Genomic DNA, 20465 nt, shown 5'->3' with positions numbered 1-20465 from the left:
CCACATTTTGAACCAGCTGAAGCTTCTGAACTGTCTTAAAAGGTAGTTCCTTGCAGAGCAACGGTGGATATGATCAGAGCAAGGGGTAAACTGTAGCCAAATCCTGCTATGCAATGTAGGGCCACAATTGGTGAAAGGTAATACATGCCACAGAGAAGATCCGCTCCTCTATCTGAAGCTCCAGATTAAAAGTGTATGCTGAACTGACTGCAGAACTAGAGTGCTTTCCTACTTCTACAGCATCATATCACAATGCAGAATTAACTTTAACAAAGGTCATGAATTGCTGAATTTTGCATTTTCCTTCTTTCGGGCACTTCTCCATTAGGCACAGCTGATGATGGGTATCTTTCTCTTTCCTTAGCAAAATATTACAAGAGAGTAGAGATGGGCACAAAACAAAACACGGAACAAAATTCCGAACGGAACAGCTGGTTCATTTGCAAAGAAACACATTCTGTGGCTCCACGTTTTACAGAACAAACGAATTTACCTACTGTTCCGTTTCTGCTTTTCTGGGAAGCCAGACACTTTGGCACCATTCACTCCATCGCCCAGGCAACGGTTGCAGTCTTTAGGTTGCCCCCAATCTGAGGCCTCCATGCTTGATTGGCAGCTGTCCTTGCCAAGTAGAGAGCTCCCATTTCTGGCCATTCCAGCCAGGAAAAGGGGGGGGAGGGTTAGGATCTCTAAGGTAACTGAGGAGATGGGCCTTCAGCAGCCATGGTAACACCAATCTCTTCCTCCCAAACCATGTTAGGCAGTTCTTTCTGCCTACCAGAGTGCTCCTGTGTTGTTCAATCTTGGTTTTTTAGGTTAGGGAGTAAAGAGCTTGCTGGCTGGCTGTATTGCTTCTTGCTTCTTGGAAAGACACTGAAAATCTTCTTTTCTTTTCTCTTTCTTCTTTTTTTTACTGGGAAAGTTTTTGGGAAAGGATGCTTTTTTCCTTTCTTCCCCCACCCAATTCCAGTCTTAGCTTTTCACCTCCCCCCCTCCCCATCCTAGTCCTAGGCCTTTGAGTAGAGCTGGGTTCCTGCTTTTCTAAATGAGTTTTATTTGCTTTTTCTCTGTTTCTTCCTCTCTGGTTTTTGGAGCTCCAATCTTCTGGTTTGGTTTCTGGGGGTTTGTGGTCCCCCCCTCCCCCAGGGAGTCCTTTTATTTGCTTATCTTTTTCTGCTTTTTGGAGGGTCTTCTGTTTTGGGTGCCCCCCCCATCAAGGAGACTCACTTTTCTATAGGCTGGCTCCGTGTGTGTGCACTTGAGTGCAGTTTTCCTTTTTTCTCTACACTCCTCCAGTGTCCTTTAGTTTTATTTGGACTGCCTCTACCGCCTGCGCCACTGACTGGGTGGTGTTTTGGGGGGCTTGTGCCTCTAGTGCGCTGACTCCCCCACACGGGACTGTTTGCTCTCTGTGTGAACTTGTGTGGTGCAGTGAAGTCTGACCTCTTTTCTGCACACTCCTCCAGTGCCCTTCACTTTTATTTGGAGTGCCTCTCCAGCCAGTGCCACTGGGTTCATGCCTCTAGTGTGCTGACTCACATCTGCATGGGGTTGCTCAACTGTCTCCGCTGCTCACACCATCAGGCTCTCCACTTGCACGCTTCTCTAGTACAGCTCGCTTTTACTGTGCACATGCACACCGTCAGCACACACACTGTTTTATTTTATTTTAAGACCCTTTCCAGTTGTGGACAGTGTCTGGGTGGAGGTGGTTTGGGGGGCTGTCCACTGATTCACAACTACACGGGTAGCTTTACTGTCTGCAGGGGGGCAGGCACAGGGGGTGGAGGAGAGCCTGCTGAAAACTCCCTGCGAGTTTGAGCTCTCTGAGTGTGAAGGGGGCTGTCCTGGGCTCAGACGAACCCCGAACCTCGAACCGGTTCGGGAACCAGTTGTGGTTCAGAAGTTCGTGGTCTGTGTTCTGTGAAAATGAACAAACCACAAATCAAGCAGTTCGGATTTTTTCCGTTCCATGCCCATCTCTACAGGAGAGCCATTAACACATTGAATAAGAAAAAAAAACGGAGTAGCTACATCAGGAAAGCTGAAAGAGGACAATGTTGTAGACAATACCTAATCCTATTAATGGTGAAAAGGCTTAAGAGCAAAAGAATTCCAAATTCCCAATATCAGGACTGTAAAATATTGGAAGAGTATAACTACCACAGCTGTGTTTTAATATAGATGCAGATTTTTTGGAAAATAATATTTTCAATTTGTTATTCTGAGTCCATTGGATTAAAAAATTAAAAACATTCTAAATATAAAATAAAAATTTAAATATAAAGCTAACCAACAACCTTATATCCTTTGAATCTTAAACAAATTCCTATGTTCTCGCCAAAAACTCACATGGGGCAGGAAGAGGAAAATGAAGCATCATCAATTTTAATCTAGAACAGTTTATCCCTTTGTTCCACCTACCCATCCTGCTATATAAAAGGCAAGCCATATTGGCGATGACTCACTTTTTATCCCTGCGCAGGCGCACTCACAAGCCTCTCTGTGGAGATAAAAAGTGAGTCGTCAGCAATACAGCTTGCCTTGGAAGCCCCAAGGAGGGGGCCACAGTGGTGAGAAGGACCAGTGCAGTGGCGCAGCTCTCCAGATGCCCAGCATGGTGGTGGGAAGGCGTGGTACTGTGGCATGGCCCTTCAGAGGCCTTGAGGAGGCCACCACTGCGGCAGGAAAGCCTGGCACAGCAGCGCAGCCCTCCAGAGGCCTGGGAAGGCCCAGCATGGCAGTAGGAATGCCCGGCATGGCCGTGCGGCCCTCTGGAGGGCCCAAGGAGACTGTTGCGGTGGGAAAGCCTTGTAAGGCCCTCCAGAGGCCCAGGAAGGGGCAGCGCGGCCCTCTGAAAGCCATTGGTTGCTAGTCTTCTATAATAATGTATACATTTATATGTCTTCAAGACCAAGAGTGTGTTCTGATGAAGGATCATACCGGTGCCTGGATAGGAAACCAACAGGGCAGTTCTAAGGTGCACTGCAAACCACCTGTGAAAACTACATATTCTACCCTGAGGTCTATGATAGAAGACATGCAAGCTGCAGATAAAATAAATATATTACACATTTCTTTGATGTTAATTAGAACTCCTAAACTCTTCTATGGCTCAGTTTTCAAGACAATCTCAGGACAGTTTCTGCAAAGTACTCTGTTTAAATTCCTATATTCTCGGTCTACAGGAAGAACAAGTTATTTTGTTAACCTGGGCTTGAAATTATTTTATGATACTCCATACACCTACTCTAACCACATCATAATATTATAACCCATGACAGAGGAAAGAGCTTCATTTCTGAGGCGTAATATACAAATACGTAAAACGCTTTAAAGTAAAATGCATTAAAGAGTTTTAATATTTTGTTTAATGAAAGATGCAAATTGTTTTAAAATGTTTACAATGGAAACCAAAACCCGCCCCAAAACACACACTGTTTTTCAGACAACACCTACAGCGCAATCCTAAGCACACACTCTTCTAAACCTGTTGACTGCAGTGGAGTTAGAAGGGTGTAACTCTGCTTAGAAATACACTGCTAGAGTTAATTGTACAACAAAGCTACTGAGACGGAGAGGCTAATGAAATTTTCATAAAAGAGTTCTACTAAATACTTGTGTGGTACAAAAATAAGATAAACATTTCATTTTCAGTTCCTGTCAAAGAACAGCCATTCTTGTAAGGAACAAAGCTCCACTTTCAACAGCCAGAAAGATGTTATAATTTATTCTTATAAATAAGTACTGAGTGCATAGCTGCCTAGTCCCTGCTCTGTCTACACCATCGTTCTAGTACAACTGCTGGGTGAGAGTGCTCTTCATCGACCTCCTTTTGTAATGATTTCAAGCAAATGTGTGCATGTGTCTTTAAATGCTTGGTATGAGATAGGTGAAGAGTGGGGGTGAAAGAGAGAGATGAGTGAGTGATATGATTGGCTCATGACTGAGAGTGTGGGCGGAGTGAATGCAGTTTAGACTGAGAGTGAAGAGCAAAAGAGTCAGTCAGAGGAAAGTAGGCTAGCTGTGTGCTGCCTGAGTATGTTGAAGTATTTATGAGAGAAATATAACCTGTGTGGAACCTGAACTGAGCATGTTTGTGAAAGAACACTCAGTCAGGGAAAGAGAGGCCAGCTGTGTGCTGCCTGAGCAGGTTTAAGCATTTCTGTGAGAGAAATATAGAGTCTAGAGAAAGCAGGCAAGCTGTGTGCTGCCTGAGTAACTTTAAACATGTCTGTGAGAAATACTGAGTTAGAGAAAGAGGCTAACTGTGTATGAAGCCTTAGAACAGATCTGTATGAATGAGTTTAAATGAAGTAACTTTAAGAACGGAGAACTACTTTTATGAAACCAATACGCTTCTTGAAAAAATAAACGTTTATTTTGTTTTTATTATATCCCAGAGTAGCTGTCATTGCTATATCCCATTCCTATCCTCAGGGCCACCACATAGAACCACGAAGGAGTCTGATGCTTAGACACGTTACAAAGGGAAAACTTAAATAAAGTATCTTGGAATATAATATTCCTGGTGGCAGCAAACTACCCAGAGGGTGTTAAGGGAAAGATAAAAGGTAAAATCTACCCAAGAGAAAGTAAGGGTCATAACAGACCCCCCTGGCCAGAAAAACACAGGAGATGCAGAGGTGCTATGTGGAAACACTGGGAAAGCTTGGCTTCTGTTAGACTGCATTTTTACATATGCACACAAAGTACAATGAAAAGACAGCTTGGATACACAACACTACATATCAATAGGTAGCAGCAGTTACACTACTGTGTTGCATTTTGCTTAGATGTAACTAGTTACTAAACAAAAAAGGAACCCTCTACTGGACACTAAAACAATGACATCAATATGTATTCATCAAATTATCTATTAGGAAAGTGCAAGTGTATAGGTGTATATTACATTCAAAGTGCAAAGCTGTATGTCATTTACATTATTTGACAAGTTGTTAACGAAGGAAATGGAAATTGACTAAATGCTCATTATGTATTTTTCTTAACAGGGTACACCAACTGGCTTACAACAGACCAGATAGAAAGTAAGTACTGTGTAGAAATAAAGTCCAAAATAATGATGGAATCCTGTTTTTCTTTTTTCAGATGTAGAAACACGGCAACAGAAAATCCAACGCAGTATGCAAACGGTGTTCCAGTCAGCAAAATGGGCCATATGCAAACTGTGTTCCAGTCAACAAAATGGGCCAACAGGCCTGCTAGCTATTTAATTTGCACATTTTGAGAGTCTTCTTCATGGGCCATATAGTTTACTGGTAAAAAAGCCCGTTGTGGGGGGAAAATACAACAGGCTCTAGAAAGGGGAGAGGGGGAAGGCAAGCATTGCCTCCTCCTCCATGACTGATCTTACCTGGGAGAAGGCGGGGGCGGACATTGCCACCTGCTCTGCTCCTGATCCCAGCTGGGTGAAGGCGGTGGGGAGGGGGGCATTGCTACCTGCTCCGCTCCTGATCTCAGCTGGGTGAAAGTGGGCGGCGGGCATTGCTGCCTGCTCCTTGCCTGATCCCAGCTTGGGCTTCACGCTGTGGTACGCTCTTGGAGGGACGGGCTGCTTCTTCTGGGCTTCTTTCCACAGCAGCACCCTCTGGAGGAGCACCAGGGTAGGAAGTGAGTTGTCTGAAACACTGTTAGCCTTTTATGTAGTAGGATTCTTACTTCTTCATGCAAAAATTCATACACCACCTTGGTGGAAGGCTATTGGTCTGGAGCCTCAGGCCACTTTGCACTTTGAATGTAATATGCAGCTATAGCACTTGCACTTTCCTAATAGATAATCTGATGAATACATATTAATCTCATTATTTCAGTCTCTGGTAGATGGTTCTTTTGTTTAGTAGCTGTTAGGTTAACGGAGACTCTCTTCTTTGTGGTTAGATGTAAATAGTAGCTGCACATCTTGGGGCATGGTATAAGTAGAATAGTGGTGACAAGAAGGTAAAGCCAGTATAAGAACATCTTGTAAGCAGCCTCTCCGCTGGGGCAATTGCTATTCATCCTAAGTAAATAGGTTGCCTTCACCATAGCTTTATTTTGACAGATGAATTTGTGGAGAAATCAAACACTCCTAATCTTACTATATAATTGAGTAAGCATGTTTCAGACAACTCACTTTATACCCTGGTGCACCACCAGAGGGTGCTGCCGCAGAGGAAAGCCCAGGTAACTCACCATATCGCTCCAGAAAACATGCTGTGGTGGGAAGCCCAGATAGGGAGCAGGAGCAGAGAAGGTGGCAATGCCCTTCCCATGCCTTAACCCGGCTGATACTAGGAGCAGAGCAGGTGTCAATGCCCACCCCTCCTTCAGCAAGCTAGTATTAGGAGTGGAGCAGATGGCAATACCCACCACCACCTTAACCCAGCTGGTAGTAGTACCAGAGTACCGGAGCAATGCCCACTCCCTTCAGCCAGCTGGTATTAGGAGTGGAGCAGGTGGCAATGCCTGCTCTCCCACCTTAACCCAGCTGGTATTAGGAGCGGAGAAGGTGGCAATGCCTGCTCCCCGCCTTAACCCAGCTGGTATTAGGAGTGGAACAGGTAGCAATGCCCACCCCCACCTTAACCCAGGTGGTATTAGGAGCAGAGCAAGTGGCAATGCCCACCCCACCTTATAACAACTGGCATTAGGAGCAGAGCAGGTGGCAATGCCCACCTGCCACCTTAACACAGCTAGTAATAGGAGCAAAGCAGGTGGCAATGTCCACCCCTCCTTATCATAACTGGCATTAGGAGCAGAGCAGGTGGCAATGCTCACCCCCCACTTTAACCCAGCTGGTATTAGGAGCAGAGCAGGTGGCAATGCCCAACCCTTTCACCCAAGTGGGATCAGGAGCAGAGCAGATGGCAATGCATGTCCCCTTCACCCAGCTGGGATCAGGAATGGAGCAGATGCCAATGCTCACCCAGCGCCTTCACCTGGGTGGGATCAGGCACAGAGCAGGAGGCAATTCCCTTCTTCCAATCACCCAGCTGGGACAAGAAGTGGAGCAGGTGGCAATGCCCACCCCTTTCAACCTATTGGAATAAGGCACTGAGGAGGCAGCAATGCCCACCCCATCTCCACCCTGTCAGAATCAGGAGCCAAGAAGGCAGCAATCTCCGTTCCCCTTCAACCTGCCGGAATCAGGAGCAGATAAGGTGGCAATGCCTGCACCCCGGTCACCCAGTTGGGATCAGAAGCAGAGCATGTAGCAAAGCCCACCGCCCACCTTCACCTGTCAGGATCAGGCGAGGAGCAGGAGGTAGTGCTCATTCCTCCCTTCACCCAGCAGGGAACAGGTGGCAATGTCCACCCCCCCTTCACCCAGCTGGGATCAGGCGCAGAGCAGAAGGCAATACCCATTTTCCCTTCACCTGACTGGGATCAGGAGTGGAGCATTTTGCAATGCCTGCCCCCCTTTACCCAGCCTGTATCAGACGTGCAGCAGGTAGCAAAGTCCACCACCCCTTCCTGTTGCTGAGATCAGGTGGCAATGCCCACCCCCCTCCTTCACCAGCCGGGATCAGTGATGGAGGAGGAGGGAATGCCTGCCTGCCCGCTCTCCCCTTTCTAGAGCCCGTTGTATTTTTTCCTATAATGGGCTTTGTTTCTAGTGTTTAAATAATTCCTGTCTTAAGACTGGATAGGAAAGTGAGAAAAAAGGCAAATGTCCTAACTATAACAACACTGGTGAAAATTAAATTCCATTGCATTGTGGCTATATTGTTGCTGAAATTCTTTAAGAAATTTTATATTTGACTTGATCCACTAAATAACTTTGGAAAGTTTGAGAAAGCAAAAAAAGCTCTGTTTTAGTAGAGTCTTATAGCAAATCAAGTTTATTTAGTTAGATCACTCTAGCCCTTTTTACATATTGCAATGAAGACATGTGAATCCTGAAATTATCATCTGGTATATAACAGATGATAACCAACAAGTAATAATGAAAGCCTTCACCTTTTAGTGGGGTGCAATAACTACATATTAATATAAATGCAATCTATGCAGTTATGCTAGTCTAAACCCACTGCCCTTTGCATAGGATCTGCGGTTTCTAAGTCACTTTTGAAATACTAAATTGAACTCTATCTTAGTAGCTTTAAAGACGACGTTTTTAAAGTGAGAGAACTACTCAAATACACATGGCCAGATGTGCCAGCATACTTGCAGTTTTATATAATTCTACAATATAAGAGAACTTGCATGCACTCCCCAATGACATTGTTGGACTCCTTCATACTCCTCGTTCCTTGTCTTGTACACAGGATGGTATAAACACTCTGATTTAAAGCTAACTTTGGTTATTTCTGATGTACAAATACAGCTGCGTGGCTTAACTAGAATTAGTACCCCTACTTCCCTGTAACTCAGATTCTAAAACCAGAGTTTAATTTTGGCTTACAACCCTGATTTGTATGAGAAAACCTGTGTTTAAACCACATGCTGCTTGCATTTATATCTCATGGGTAATTGGAGTTAGTTTTAAACCAGAATTCCTTCATTATTCCCTGTTCTAGAAGAGAAGGGAGAAAAATGAGGCAAAGGAAAACCAAGCAACAAGTTGAGGACTTCATGTCAGCTTGACATGAAATCTGAATGCAGCCTTGACGTAAACTACAGAATTTTTTCCCCTCCTTGGAGTAAATACATCATATTCTTCTGGTTAACATTCTGGTTCTGTTTTATCTGATAAAATTACTCTGCATTTGTACAGTTTCTCTCATATTTTGTTTCACATTGGAAATTGAGCACACTCTTTTAGTAGCGATTATAAATGAGTACGAAAGGCACAGCAGTTTGATATGATAAAATATTTCAAGCCCTGAGCTAGCACAGGGTCTAGCTCTGCTTAGCCAGGAATCATCAGAAATAACAGCTTTGGAACCTTTTGGTAGTAACTCAAATCAACAGTGAGCCAGTGAAAGGACTAGAAAGAAGTTGCCAAGACGAGTTAAACTTCACAAGGAACCCTAACCATGGCCTATAGGCCAATCATTTGTTCTGTTATTAGACAGAAAATAAGGGCAAAAGGAAGCACTGAGGGTCTCTGGCAATAGGAGAGGTTGAAGAACAGCAGAGGCCCTTCCTTGTTAGGGCAACGTGGGAGCAGGGTAGTCTGCAGTGAGAAGAGAAATAGGGACACAGATGTTGAAGAACTGTGCATACATCCTCTAACTGGTTATTTGGATTCAAAAGCTGTGACTCCCAAACTTTTTGGTATGGTGACTCACAAGTCCAAACCTACTTGATATGGTGTCCCATTTGAAAAAACAGAGCTTGCACGAATCAATAAAACTGCAAAAGCCTGGGGCCCACATGCACAACTTTCACAACTCACTATTGGGTCGGGACCCACAGGATTGGGAAATGCTGTTCTAAAGCACCTCGCAGCTTAGAAATGATTGTAGTTTGTGTGGGAGACATAAGTATGGAACCACCAAATATTATAAGACAGGTATCTGCACAGGTAAATTAGCAGGTGTGGCAGAAAAGGCCATGAGCCCAACAGCAGCAGCATCAACACTAAACTCCCTCATGTCAGTCTGTTACCTGGCTCACCAGGCTAGAGGCAAAACAGCAGCAATAATGCATGAAGTTGCATACACATCAGATTGGCACTAGCTCATCCTCTAGTTGACTTGCAGCACACATGCCCTCCAATGGGCATAATTAAATAGACATAGGGTAAGATAGGCAGATAAAATATTTCCTTTTGCAAGCTTCTCATTTTAAAGTAAGTTATGTTACAGAACACAAATAGTAGCGTATGTGTTGCTTTTTAATTTACACGTTTCTTTTTAAAGGGAGACATTTAGCATACTGCATCACAATGTTGCTAATAAACTGAACAAATGTCAAAAGTTATTGATCCTACTGTAGAAAAAATATGGATGCCACCAGGCTTAAAATGATACATATTGGGATGATCTGGTTTCCCTTATTTATCAAAGAACGAAAGCCTCTATATATGCCTATATTTAGATTTAATACTTCCAAGAACAAAATGAAATGTTCTTGCTGTTGGCATTATTTCTGTATCAGAAGCAACATTACATCCTATAATTGCATAAATAACTTTTATGGGTAGAAACAACCAATGAAGGATATGTATAATGGTCAAGGGGATTTGTTACCACTTCAAGAATTGAATCAAAAATTGGGGGAAAGATATTGGTTAAATTTAATGGGGTTACACCATTTAATTAAACAAGATAAATATAAAGAAGCTATTAAAAGGGAAGACAATAATATAGAACACACATTATATGCGGATGAAATAAAGAAAGGGCTGGCAGGGAAAATCTACCTTGAATTGGTGAGGGATAAGGAGTTTATGTTTAGAACTCTAAAAAATAAATGGAATAAAGAAAAACAAATAACTTCTGAGGAGGTTAATAAGTTACTGGTGAATTTGAAGGCAATTAAGCTAGAAAAGTATAGAGAACTTGAAAGAAAGATAATCATGAAGTGGTATAGAACTCCTGCCCAATTGGCATACATGTTTAAAGGGATGAAACCTAACTGCTGGCATTGCAATGCAAAAGAAGGGTGGTACTCCCACTTATGGTGGGAGTGTCCAAAGGTCATAGATTTTTGGGAAAAGGTACGGGGAAAATAGCATTGGTATGTAAGGTCAACCTTAATATAGATGTAGATCTATTATTCATGGGTGTATTGGGAAACACTAGAATTGAGAAACAAAACCAGGATATTTTCAAAGCAATGTTACTAGCTGCACATGCAGTGATTGCATACAGTTGGAAGGAGAAGTTAAAATGGACCTTAGAAAGATGGAATGATTACTTGTATGAATATATTCAATCGGATATGTTGGAATGTTTAAAAAAAGATAAGGCATGGGATGGAAAAATGGAGGAGATAAAAGAGAAATGGTCTGTATATTTTCAATGGGTATATAATGGAAAAGCCAATACAACTATATTTGGAAAATTGGAAAAAATGTGCTCGTGGCTAATAATTTAATTTGTAGTTATAGGATGGCCACCTTGCGGGGGGGGGGAGGGTTACAAAAGGGGTAAAAGATGTATCATAGGAGAACTGTGATTGTATTGAAATGTAATAATATGTGATGCATTAATTAAAAAAAAAGGGTAGAAACAACCAATGGCATTCCCTTCATTGCCCAACCAAGTTCATAAAGATCCTATAGTACACACACATTAACTTAACCTCTGTTAAAAAGTAAATTTTGGAAAATATAGTAAATATATGTATTATTCATAATACCACCTCAAGCAAATTAAAAAAGCATTCACCAGTTATAATCCATTGTTGTTGTATCCCAGACCCACAATCTGTTGTGTGATGCAGACCCATTCAGAGGAGTTAGTTACACCACGCTTACATCAATATCACCACCAGACATTTCTGGAAGCAAATAGCACATGGTCCCAGCACCTGTGTTTGCTGCTTCGCTACTCTATGATAAGCCATGAGTCACATTCCATTTTGCTTGGTCCATTTGGTCCCAGCCCTAGAGACATTTTAAAGATTTATACCTTGCTTGTCAAACAATCCTCAAGATGGCTCATAAAAATACTCTCCCCCAAAACTCCTCTACTCAGCAGTCACTAGACCCCTGACCACACATCTACAGCCCCCAGGCAAGTGGGCTACAGCACATTTCTGAGAGGAGCTATTTTACTGGGGTTGCTATTATCCCCATTAAGGACAGCAACGATATCTGTGGGAGAAGGATTTAACATTGCATGCTCCCTAGACTTTCTTCACCGGCAACCCTCTCTTAGCTGCTCCACCACCAAGTCACTTTCCATTTAAAACCATGTTTCGTATGGAAACAAATAAATAAATTGAAAGGTGTAAATCTATCAAATAAGTACATAAACATTGCATTGCTTACAAGTGTAGATATGTTGACCAAGTAGTATTTCTGAACAATTTTGGCTCTGGAAGCTCATCAGAACTAACTGTGAATTGCTCTCATTTCCATTTATATGAGTATCTACAGAGAAATTGATGGATGTCCAAAGCTACTTTCTCAGTCAAATTCAAGCAAGCAACCTCCTGTAATTGACTGAAGAACACCATTAAATGAAAAATTTCCCAGATACATTATTACAATGTCTCCTTTAGTTAAAATAAGTTATTTCCAGATTAGCCCAAACACAACACAATCCTGCTCTGCTTAATGTAACACAATCACACATTTAGGAGAAGTGAATGAATATCAGCGTTATCCTGACTGCATCTTAACATCGAGATAATCCTTTAAGATTTCATACTAGCTGACGTAGACATTTGTACATACATATGGACAGAGGTTTTCCAAAAACCAGAAATCCTCATTAGCAGAGTTGCCTATTTCTCTCAAACTGGAGACGACTTCAAAGTATATCACTCTACCTCTCTCACTTTACAATGCCAACTCTGCTGCAGCCAATAAGCATCATTATCAAAATGGCAGTTCTTGCCAACAAAATGAGCCTGAACATAATATACAATAAGCTAACAGAAACATTTTACAGTGAAGTTACAACATTGTACTTGATGAGCAAAGGTTACCAAAGCATTTTCAAATATCCTCCCCACTCTCACATGCAACTCACATCATCTAACACACTTTCTTAGGAATGCTCATTTCCAGGGCTTTTTTTCTGGGAAAAGAGGTGGTGGAACTCAGTGGGTTGCCCTTGGAGAAAACGGTCACATAGCTGGTGACCCCGCCCCCTGATCTCCAGACAGAGGGGAGTTGAGATTGCCCTCCGCGCCGCTGGAGCGGCGCAGAGGGCAATCTCAACTCCCCTCTGTCTGGAGATCAGGGGGCGGGACCACCAGCCATGTGACCATTTTCAAGAGGTTCCGGAACTCTGTTCCACTGTGTTCCTGCTGAAAAAAAGCCCTGCTCATTTCCCAAACACCCTATGTCAACCAAACTTCCATTGTTTAATGTTAACAGAAGGGTCACTGGGGAGAGCCACCTCCAGTACTAGACTATACAGCTACTATTGCCAGTTAATGAATGAAAACATCACATCAACATGATGTGGTTTTCACTGCAGTTTTTTAAAATTAAGTAATTTTAATTAAGTAACTTTTTAAATTAATCAATAACAGCTCCCTGTGTTCCCAGCTTGATGCCTCAGCACCAAAGCAGAAGCAGAGGAAAATCCAGCTTTTGCCACCTCCAGAAGCATGATTCAGAAAAATTCCAGATGACAGCAATACTTAGCCACATAAAGCAAGACCCATGCAGACCAGAAGAGCAGCTTGACTACTATCCCTGTCCACTGCTCATGGAGACTAAAGACAGCCTAAGCTTACAGCACTGGGTGCCTTGCAGAACTTGATGATCTTAACATGTACAACGCCCCATAAAAATTTGTACATCTAGGACTAACCACATAAAAAGGCAGCCAGGAGTATGAGGATGGTTAGCACTGGGAATCTAGACTTTTTGACTGGTAAATCTGTTATTTAATCCCTGATTGTAGGCTATTCAATACTGACATAAGGACGTGTGGCTGGACTGTCAGACTAAGATCTACAGCAGGATCTGAGTTCAGTGGCATCTGGTAGACCTACAGGATTTTCAAAGATTTATTAAGCTTTTGAGAATCAAAGCTCTGGTACCTGAAGAAGGGAGCTCTGACTCTCAAAAACTCACTCTCTGAAAATTTTGTGGGTCTCTAAGATGCCACTAGACTCAAAACCCACTGTTCCACTGCAGGCCAGCAGGGTTACCCACCTAAGTTCTAGAAGACCCACATTCAAATCCTCACATGATCATGAAGTCTACTGGGTAACCTGTCACTCTCCCTCATCAGAACCTATCTCATGGTGTGTTGTTGTGAGGATAAAATGGAGCCGACGGAAACCACTTACACCGCTTTTTGAGATTCTCTGAGACCCCCCCCCCGGGGGGGGTACAAAATCAACGAAGAGTACAAAATCAACGAATACTCAAGCTCAGGGGGGTTTGGGGTGTGTGTCCCACTCTAAAGGAACCCTGCGGCCGATCACGCCCAGCTTCTGACAAGGAAGCAAAACTAAGCAGAGAGAGAGAGGAAACACCCGAAGGTCAGCCAGAGGCTGAGAGCGTGTGTGTGGATTTCTTCCCCGCGAAGCCACTTACGGAGCTGTCCGGGGCCGCCTTCCTTGCCCCCTCCGGCCACAGGCATACCCCCCGGGGCTGCAGAGGCAGGCGGGGTCGGGGCCGGGGTGCCGCTGCCTCCGCTCTGCCGCTCGAAGTTGCCCGGGTTGGAGAAATAGTCGCGCAGGCGGGGCAGCTCCCGGCCGCTCTCCAGCAGCTCCGTGTGCAGCTCTAGCGCCGTCAGCACGAACTGGTCGCGCAGCAGCTGAGCCGCCAGGGCGTCCACCGGCACCCGCGGCGGCTCCTCGGCCTGCAGGGGCGGCAGCGGCGGAGGCAGCTGCTGAGAGGGCGGGGAGGAGGAGAGGGCGGAGGGGGCCGGGAGCGGGGCGGCCGGGGCTCCGGGGTCGCTGCTGCCGCCCCTGCCGCCCCCCGGCCTGCTCTCCTCAGCGTCGGACTCCTCGGAGTCGCTAAGGAAGGGGTTTACTCCTCCGGCCGCCGCCATCTTGGGAGAGGAGGCTGCCCACTCAGGCAGAGCCCCGTTACCACAGCAGCCAGCGGCAGCCCCGCCAAGCCCTCTCCTCCTCCTCCTCCTCCTCCCAGAGAACACAGCTTCCGCGTCCAAAGTATCGCGAGAGTGTCACTATCAACTGTCCGTGGTCTTGAATGCTCACGCGAGAACACTAGTGCTTTGGGAAGGGCAGTGAAGGCGGGCGGGAGTGAGCGAGTGTGAGCTATAGAGAGAGGATTGGTAGAGCGGCGACATAGAGACGGAAAGGCTAGAGTTACCCCGTGCTCTTGCTAGTTGCTTCCGGGTTGGTGTGGAGTTTTCGTTCTAGGTTTTGTTCAGGGGGGAGGAAAAAAAGTGGGGAGCTTTTCTGAATGGAGCTGAATTCGCCCGTGTAAACAGTGAGTGTCTTTCGAGTTCGGGTAGGGGGAGGCAATTGAACTGACAATTAGCTTTTGCTCTGAATGGGATTTGTATAATACATAATATAATTGCTGAGGTCCTGTAACGGCTTCTGACAGAAAACGACCAGGTGGAGGTATAACATCCATTGCAGCACTTATTTATAGCTTTATTTGGTAAGTTTCTGTCCTGTCCTTCTTTCAAGGAACTCGGGGATGTTCCTTTATTTTCCCCTTTCCGGGTTATTATCACAACAACCCTGTGAGGTATACTCGGCTAAGAGTGAGTGGCCCGAAGTCACTCAGCAAGGAGTAGAGATTTGGACCGGGGTCTTTCAGATTCTAGACTGGCATGCTGACTGCTACGTTATGCTGCTTCTCATTGGCTGAAAATCAGTAAATTCCTGAGCATGCCTTTGTTGATTAGCTCCATACTTTTTTTTTAAGTGTCCAAATTAGATGCGATCGTGTTGTCAAGGAAGTATGCTTTAGAAATACACAAGCAAATATTTCAGTAGTGCTTGGGGGACTTAAAACTGATTATGAGCCTCTAGTTACTGTTTAGCTTATTCTTTGGAAACTGATTTAAAAGTGTTTGTTCTGTGATGATATATTAAAGCAATAAACACAAGAAAGCACTTCCAGTTTTTGCTGTAAGTAACCACTGACCTCATTTCAATGGAGATTGTTACAGTTAAAACACACACACCCTGGCAATCTGAGGCTATGTCTCTGAACTACATTCTGTCTACTGCATTTTCATTCATTCCTTCCATAAGGAGCTTGGAGCAGTATATGTGGTTCTCTTCTTCACTTTACATGTCCTCCCAACAACCTTGTGAGGAAGGCCAGGTTAAGAAAGTGACTGCGTGCCCCAGGGTTATCAGAGAGCTTCATGGCACAGTTGGGATTTAAACTTGGGTCCGCCTGCTAACTCCAACACTACTGTCACTCTAGGTCTACATTGCACTGTTTCCATGAGATACTCCCCCTCTCCAGTTTCCTTTCTTTGTTTATAGTGTGGAGACTGTAACAGACTGTATTGCAAGGTTGTTCTAAGCCACTGTTCTCAGCCCACAACATGTGTCTTAATAATACTGGACTACAGTGCTGCACTGTAGTTAGCCACTCTCTTCCAATTCCATCCTCTCTCTTCTTTGCATTACAGGGATAATAACTATGGACTACATTTGCCTTTATGTTTGCGGCACAATTTTTCCAGTTCTTAGAAACTTAAAAAGAAATTGTATGAAATAAAAGGGGCAATAGCATGTCAACTTTGCTCTTCCAGCCTCTCTTTACTGAGGGTGTGAGAGGAGCATGCTGCTACTCATTCACAGCTGCCTTAAAGTCTTGGTTCTCTCTGTTCTTTCCTATCATCACTCAATGTTGTTTTAACCTTGCTGGCAAGGGAAAGAATTGAGTCAAAATTATCAGAAAGTCCTGTGTCTGAAAAATGGAACAGTCGTGACTCCTTTTAAAAATCTATGTGTGGGTCTCATGTGGTCCTAGTATGATAATAATAAATAATAATAACATTAAATTTATATGCCACCCTTCAGGACAACTTAATGCCCACTCAGAGTGGTTTACAAAGTAAGTTATTATTATCCCCACAACAATCACCCTATGAGGTAAGTGGGGCTGAGAGCTCCGAAGAACTGTGACTGACTCAAGGTCACCCAGCTGGCTACAAGTGAGTGGGGAATTAAACCCGGTTCTCTAGATTAGAGACCCACCACTCTACACCAAACTGGCTCTATATGAGGACAGAGCTGCATGGTGGAATGTAAAACATGTGGTGTGCTCTATGCCTAAATAAAAGGAGCGTACCTGGGTAATAGCCTCTATGAATTGTCTCCTTCAGACACTTGCAGGCCAGTTGATGGTATTTGGTCTGAATTTGAAGGATGAAAGATTCCACAATGGTAGAGAAAGGGTGAAAGTCCATAAAGCAGAAAGAGGAAAACAAACCACTGTTAGACTTAAGAATGGCTCAAATGCTGAGCAAACTCAGGTTCTCACTGTGTTCATATCTCCTTATCTCCTGTAACCTGTTAGGAAGACTTTACAGGGAACCACTACACTCACAAAAAGGCCAGATGGGTTAAGCTTGGCTGGGCAGTAAGTTCATGCAGGTTTTTGATATAGGTAAACTATGTGTAAGTTGTTCATGCATTTTCGTTCACAAATTGTGTATTCTATGAGCCAGTAATCCATGAAGAAATGAGTGTGGGAGGGATTTTGAAATGCACCAGTTTTTCTTGCTCCATGATTCTTTCAGGACCTTGCACTGGCTGCTGATCTCAAAGTCAGTTTTCCTTTGGCTCACGCTCAACTGTTCTCAAGATTCTAAGTGTCCTAGAGTGGGGGTCTCCAACCTTTTTGATCCTGCAGGCACTGTTGGAATTCTGACACAGTGTGGTGGTGGGTGCAATCACCAAATGGCTACCACAGGAGACACAACCAACCACAAAATGTCAGGGAGTAAGGATATGCACAACTCTAATTGTAACTCTTCAATTTCAGGCAGAAGCTCTGTTTAACAGGATACCTTTTAAAATGAACATATTGTTTAAAAGTATTTTCTTGCATACATCATTATTCATGCAGTGAAGATCCTTGTGCTGTGATGGCAGCTGCTGCTGAAAAAAACTTTTTAAAAAATCTGCACAGCCAATTAGATTGCCAGTGGCCAGTTGGAAGCCCTGCTGAGCAAAAGCTCCACCTAACTGCCCATGTTCTAAAAACACTTGGCGGGCGCCAAGAAAAGTGTCATCACGTTGGGAATCTTTGTCCTAGACCATATTCAGTCTTCATCAGGCTGGATTTTGAGGGTTTCATTTCTCTATGTATACAGTCATTTTTTCCTGCATATAGGAAGGGTTTCCTAAATATTTCAAGGCCCATGCCTTGTTTGTAGTAGACTTTCTTCTGCTGCTTTCATCGCCTGCACAGGTGATTTGCAATAGTACAGTGAATAAAGCAACCATTGCAAAATGTCTATCTCAAAGGTTTCGGGAACAGATTCTGTATTATATGGTGCAGCTGGCCCATCTCTTGCTGTTTTAACATTTGGGATTATGTGGCTTGTAACACATGTTAATATCTCTCCTCTCCCCCTTGTGCTCTTCCGTACTTTGAAGTCCCCTGGTTCTATACATTGGACTGGGGTGGGGGAAGCAATACTTCTGTGTGTTTAGAACAGCTGTGGACCTCTTGTACCAGATTGTTTCAGTAGTACTGGCCCTGGAACAAGCCCATATGGGGTCATCTATTTTATGCAATCTCCAGTAACTTGAAGTTCTAAATTGCCTCTGTCTGGATGTTCAGTGATAGGGTTAAATTAAAAAGAAAGCCATTTTGCAGCATCCCCTGGTGGCATTTGGTGTGTATTACAGTATCTTCTATGGAGGAAAACAGTGGGGTTCATTCATTCACCTGGTTCTACCAGCAGTTATTCGCTATTAGTCTGGAAGAACCACTTAAAATGGAACCAGAACTAAGTTATGTAGTTTTCCAAAGTTTTATTTTTCTTTTTGTTGCTCTTCCACGGTTCTGTGCCTGCTGTGACTGGTTCTCTCAACAGTCTGTCCATTCATTAAATGTGCTTAAGCTCTTCTGCTTCCTCACCATTTGCTTCTTATTTTAATAATGTTTGACAATGGATTTGTGCCAGAAAGCTGTTCCATCCCACTGGTGGTATGCTATTATGAAATCCTAAGCAGAGTTACTCCTAAACGATTCTGTTGAGAATCCTGCTCAGGTCTGTTCATTGGGGTTTATGCCCAGGAAAGTATTCCTAAGATTTATTTTATATTTTATTTATTTAACTTATATACCTCCTCTCCACCATATTTAGTGCTCGAGGTGGTTTACAACATAGATATACAATACAATAATAAAATAATACAAACATTAAAAAACAATAACAGTATAATAAAAATACAGACATTTAAACCCCATACATTTGAAAGGGCAGCACCATCACTGTATCCTACTCATGCCCATTGTCAAGACAATAACAAAATCAGTATCAGCATTGAAATGCCAGACAAAAATCTCAGCTTTGCAAGCCCTCTGGAAAGTCACTGAATGCCAATGTAATATCTATGCTGGTGGTTCGCTGCTAATGCAAGGACAAAAATGAGCAGGGTTCATGGAATGGCAAGAGAAGAGTAGGTCTAGTCAGAATATACACTTGCTGAGATGTAGCTCCCAGTGGTCATATGTTCTCTATAAAAGTGCAGTGGAGTCATGAGGAACCCCAAATTCTTGCCCTAACTCTCCCAGAAGTTAAGTTTGTGACTTATGTTGCTTTCACACGTGCTGAATAATGCACATTGTTCCGAGAATTTGTTCTGTTGTTCAGAGACAATGTTCAGTGCACTTTCAGCAATTATTTGCAAGTGGATTTTCCTGCTTCGCACAGGAAAATCCAGTTGCAAACGGTTGCCAAAGAGCAATGGAAGTGCATTATCCAATGAATGTAAAAGCAGCCTAACACAGGAGCCCGTCATGACACAACAGCAAGGAGTACATAAGCCTTAGAAAAGGAAGACAGCTTGTATATCATGTCATGGGACGTGGACTGATTCACTCTATCAACTCTCTGGCATTAGGAACACACAAGTTGGCTTGGTAAAACGGGGCTCTACCAAAGGCAGCATGCTGCACAAAAAAACAAAGCCAAGAGACTACCAACAAATATAAGAAAGTCGGATGAGCAATGTTTGTGTCCTTGGAATGGCTTACACAAATTCAGCACCAGGATTCCAGGCACATACTGCTTAACTACCTTGCTACATCTGGGTTTTGATGAAGTTCTACCAAGACTTCAAACTTCCGTTCCACTATCAGCCTGAACCCGTGCAGCAATTTAACTTTCTGGATCCCTCAGTATAGTTATGTGATGGGCATTGCTTGAAAAACCATTGGTGGAGAGTTTCAAATTTCTCAGGATGGTATATAGCAGACTTTAAGGTTGTCAAATTGCAATTCAAACAAGTTTAGAGGAGACTGCAGTGCTTAGCCACAAAACTGGAATTTATTAGCAGATTTGAATCTGTAGAGTTTGGTCTTGGTGAATTCCAGGAGACATTCATTGTCATTCTTTGGCTATTTGTTTACAGTATTGATTCTGTTGTGCTTTTTTATCATCAGTGACACTCTGACCAGTTATGCCCATAGCAATGGCATTTTGTATTCATTTGCTTTGCTTTTGGTGTGTGTTTGTACTTTGCGTACTACTGCGAGGCATCTTCTGCCAGCTGTTGCATTGCTTTACTTTTTGTATTCTTGGTGTTAAAAAAAGTTCTCTGTATTCAGAGTGTACCTATCCACTTTGATTGCGCTTCAAGCACCCAATGAAGTGGGTTCTGGTCTGCAAAAGCTTTGCTGATTTCGTTGTCCCTTCATTGCAGACCTTGACAATTTTCTTTGCACATAGGACTCCTTTTTCTGCCTTCAAGGTTTCATATTTTAA

The 20465-nt window shown here is 43.4% G+C and overlaps 2 protein-coding genes across 3 annotated transcripts in view; one reads left to right on the top strand and one right to left on the bottom strand.

Annotated features, from left to right (window-relative positions):
• Positions 1–14645, bottom strand: part of RELCH (RAB11 binding and LisH domain, coiled-coil and HEAT repeat containing) — a 91064-nt gene extending 76419 nt beyond the window's left edge. For both annotated transcript variants that reach the window (XM_054984704.1, XM_054984705.1), the window contains exon 1: positions 14117–14645. In XM_054984704.1, coding sequence (XP_054840679.1) covers positions 14117–14576 — 460 coding nt within the window. In that variant the 5' untranslated portion in view covers positions 14577–14645. The remainder of the gene's footprint in view (positions 1–14116) is intronic.
• Positions 14646–14899: 254 nt separating this feature from the next.
• Positions 14900–20465, top strand: part of PIGN (phosphatidylinositol glycan anchor biosynthesis class N) — a 114557-nt gene continuing 108991 nt past the window's right edge. The window contains exon 1 of the mRNA XM_054985957.1: positions 14900–14980. The gene's annotated coding sequence lies outside the window, so the exon portion shown is untranslated. The remainder of the gene's footprint in view (positions 14981–20465) is intronic.

This window comes from Eublepharis macularius, chromosome 7 (assembly GCF_028583425.1).
Source record: "Eublepharis macularius isolate TG4126 chromosome 7, MPM_Emac_v1.0, whole genome shotgun sequence".
Lineage (NCBI taxonomy): Eukaryota > Metazoa > Chordata > Lepidosauria > Squamata > Eublepharidae > Eublepharis > Eublepharis macularius.
This window is presented reverse-complemented; position numbering and strand designations above follow the sequence as displayed.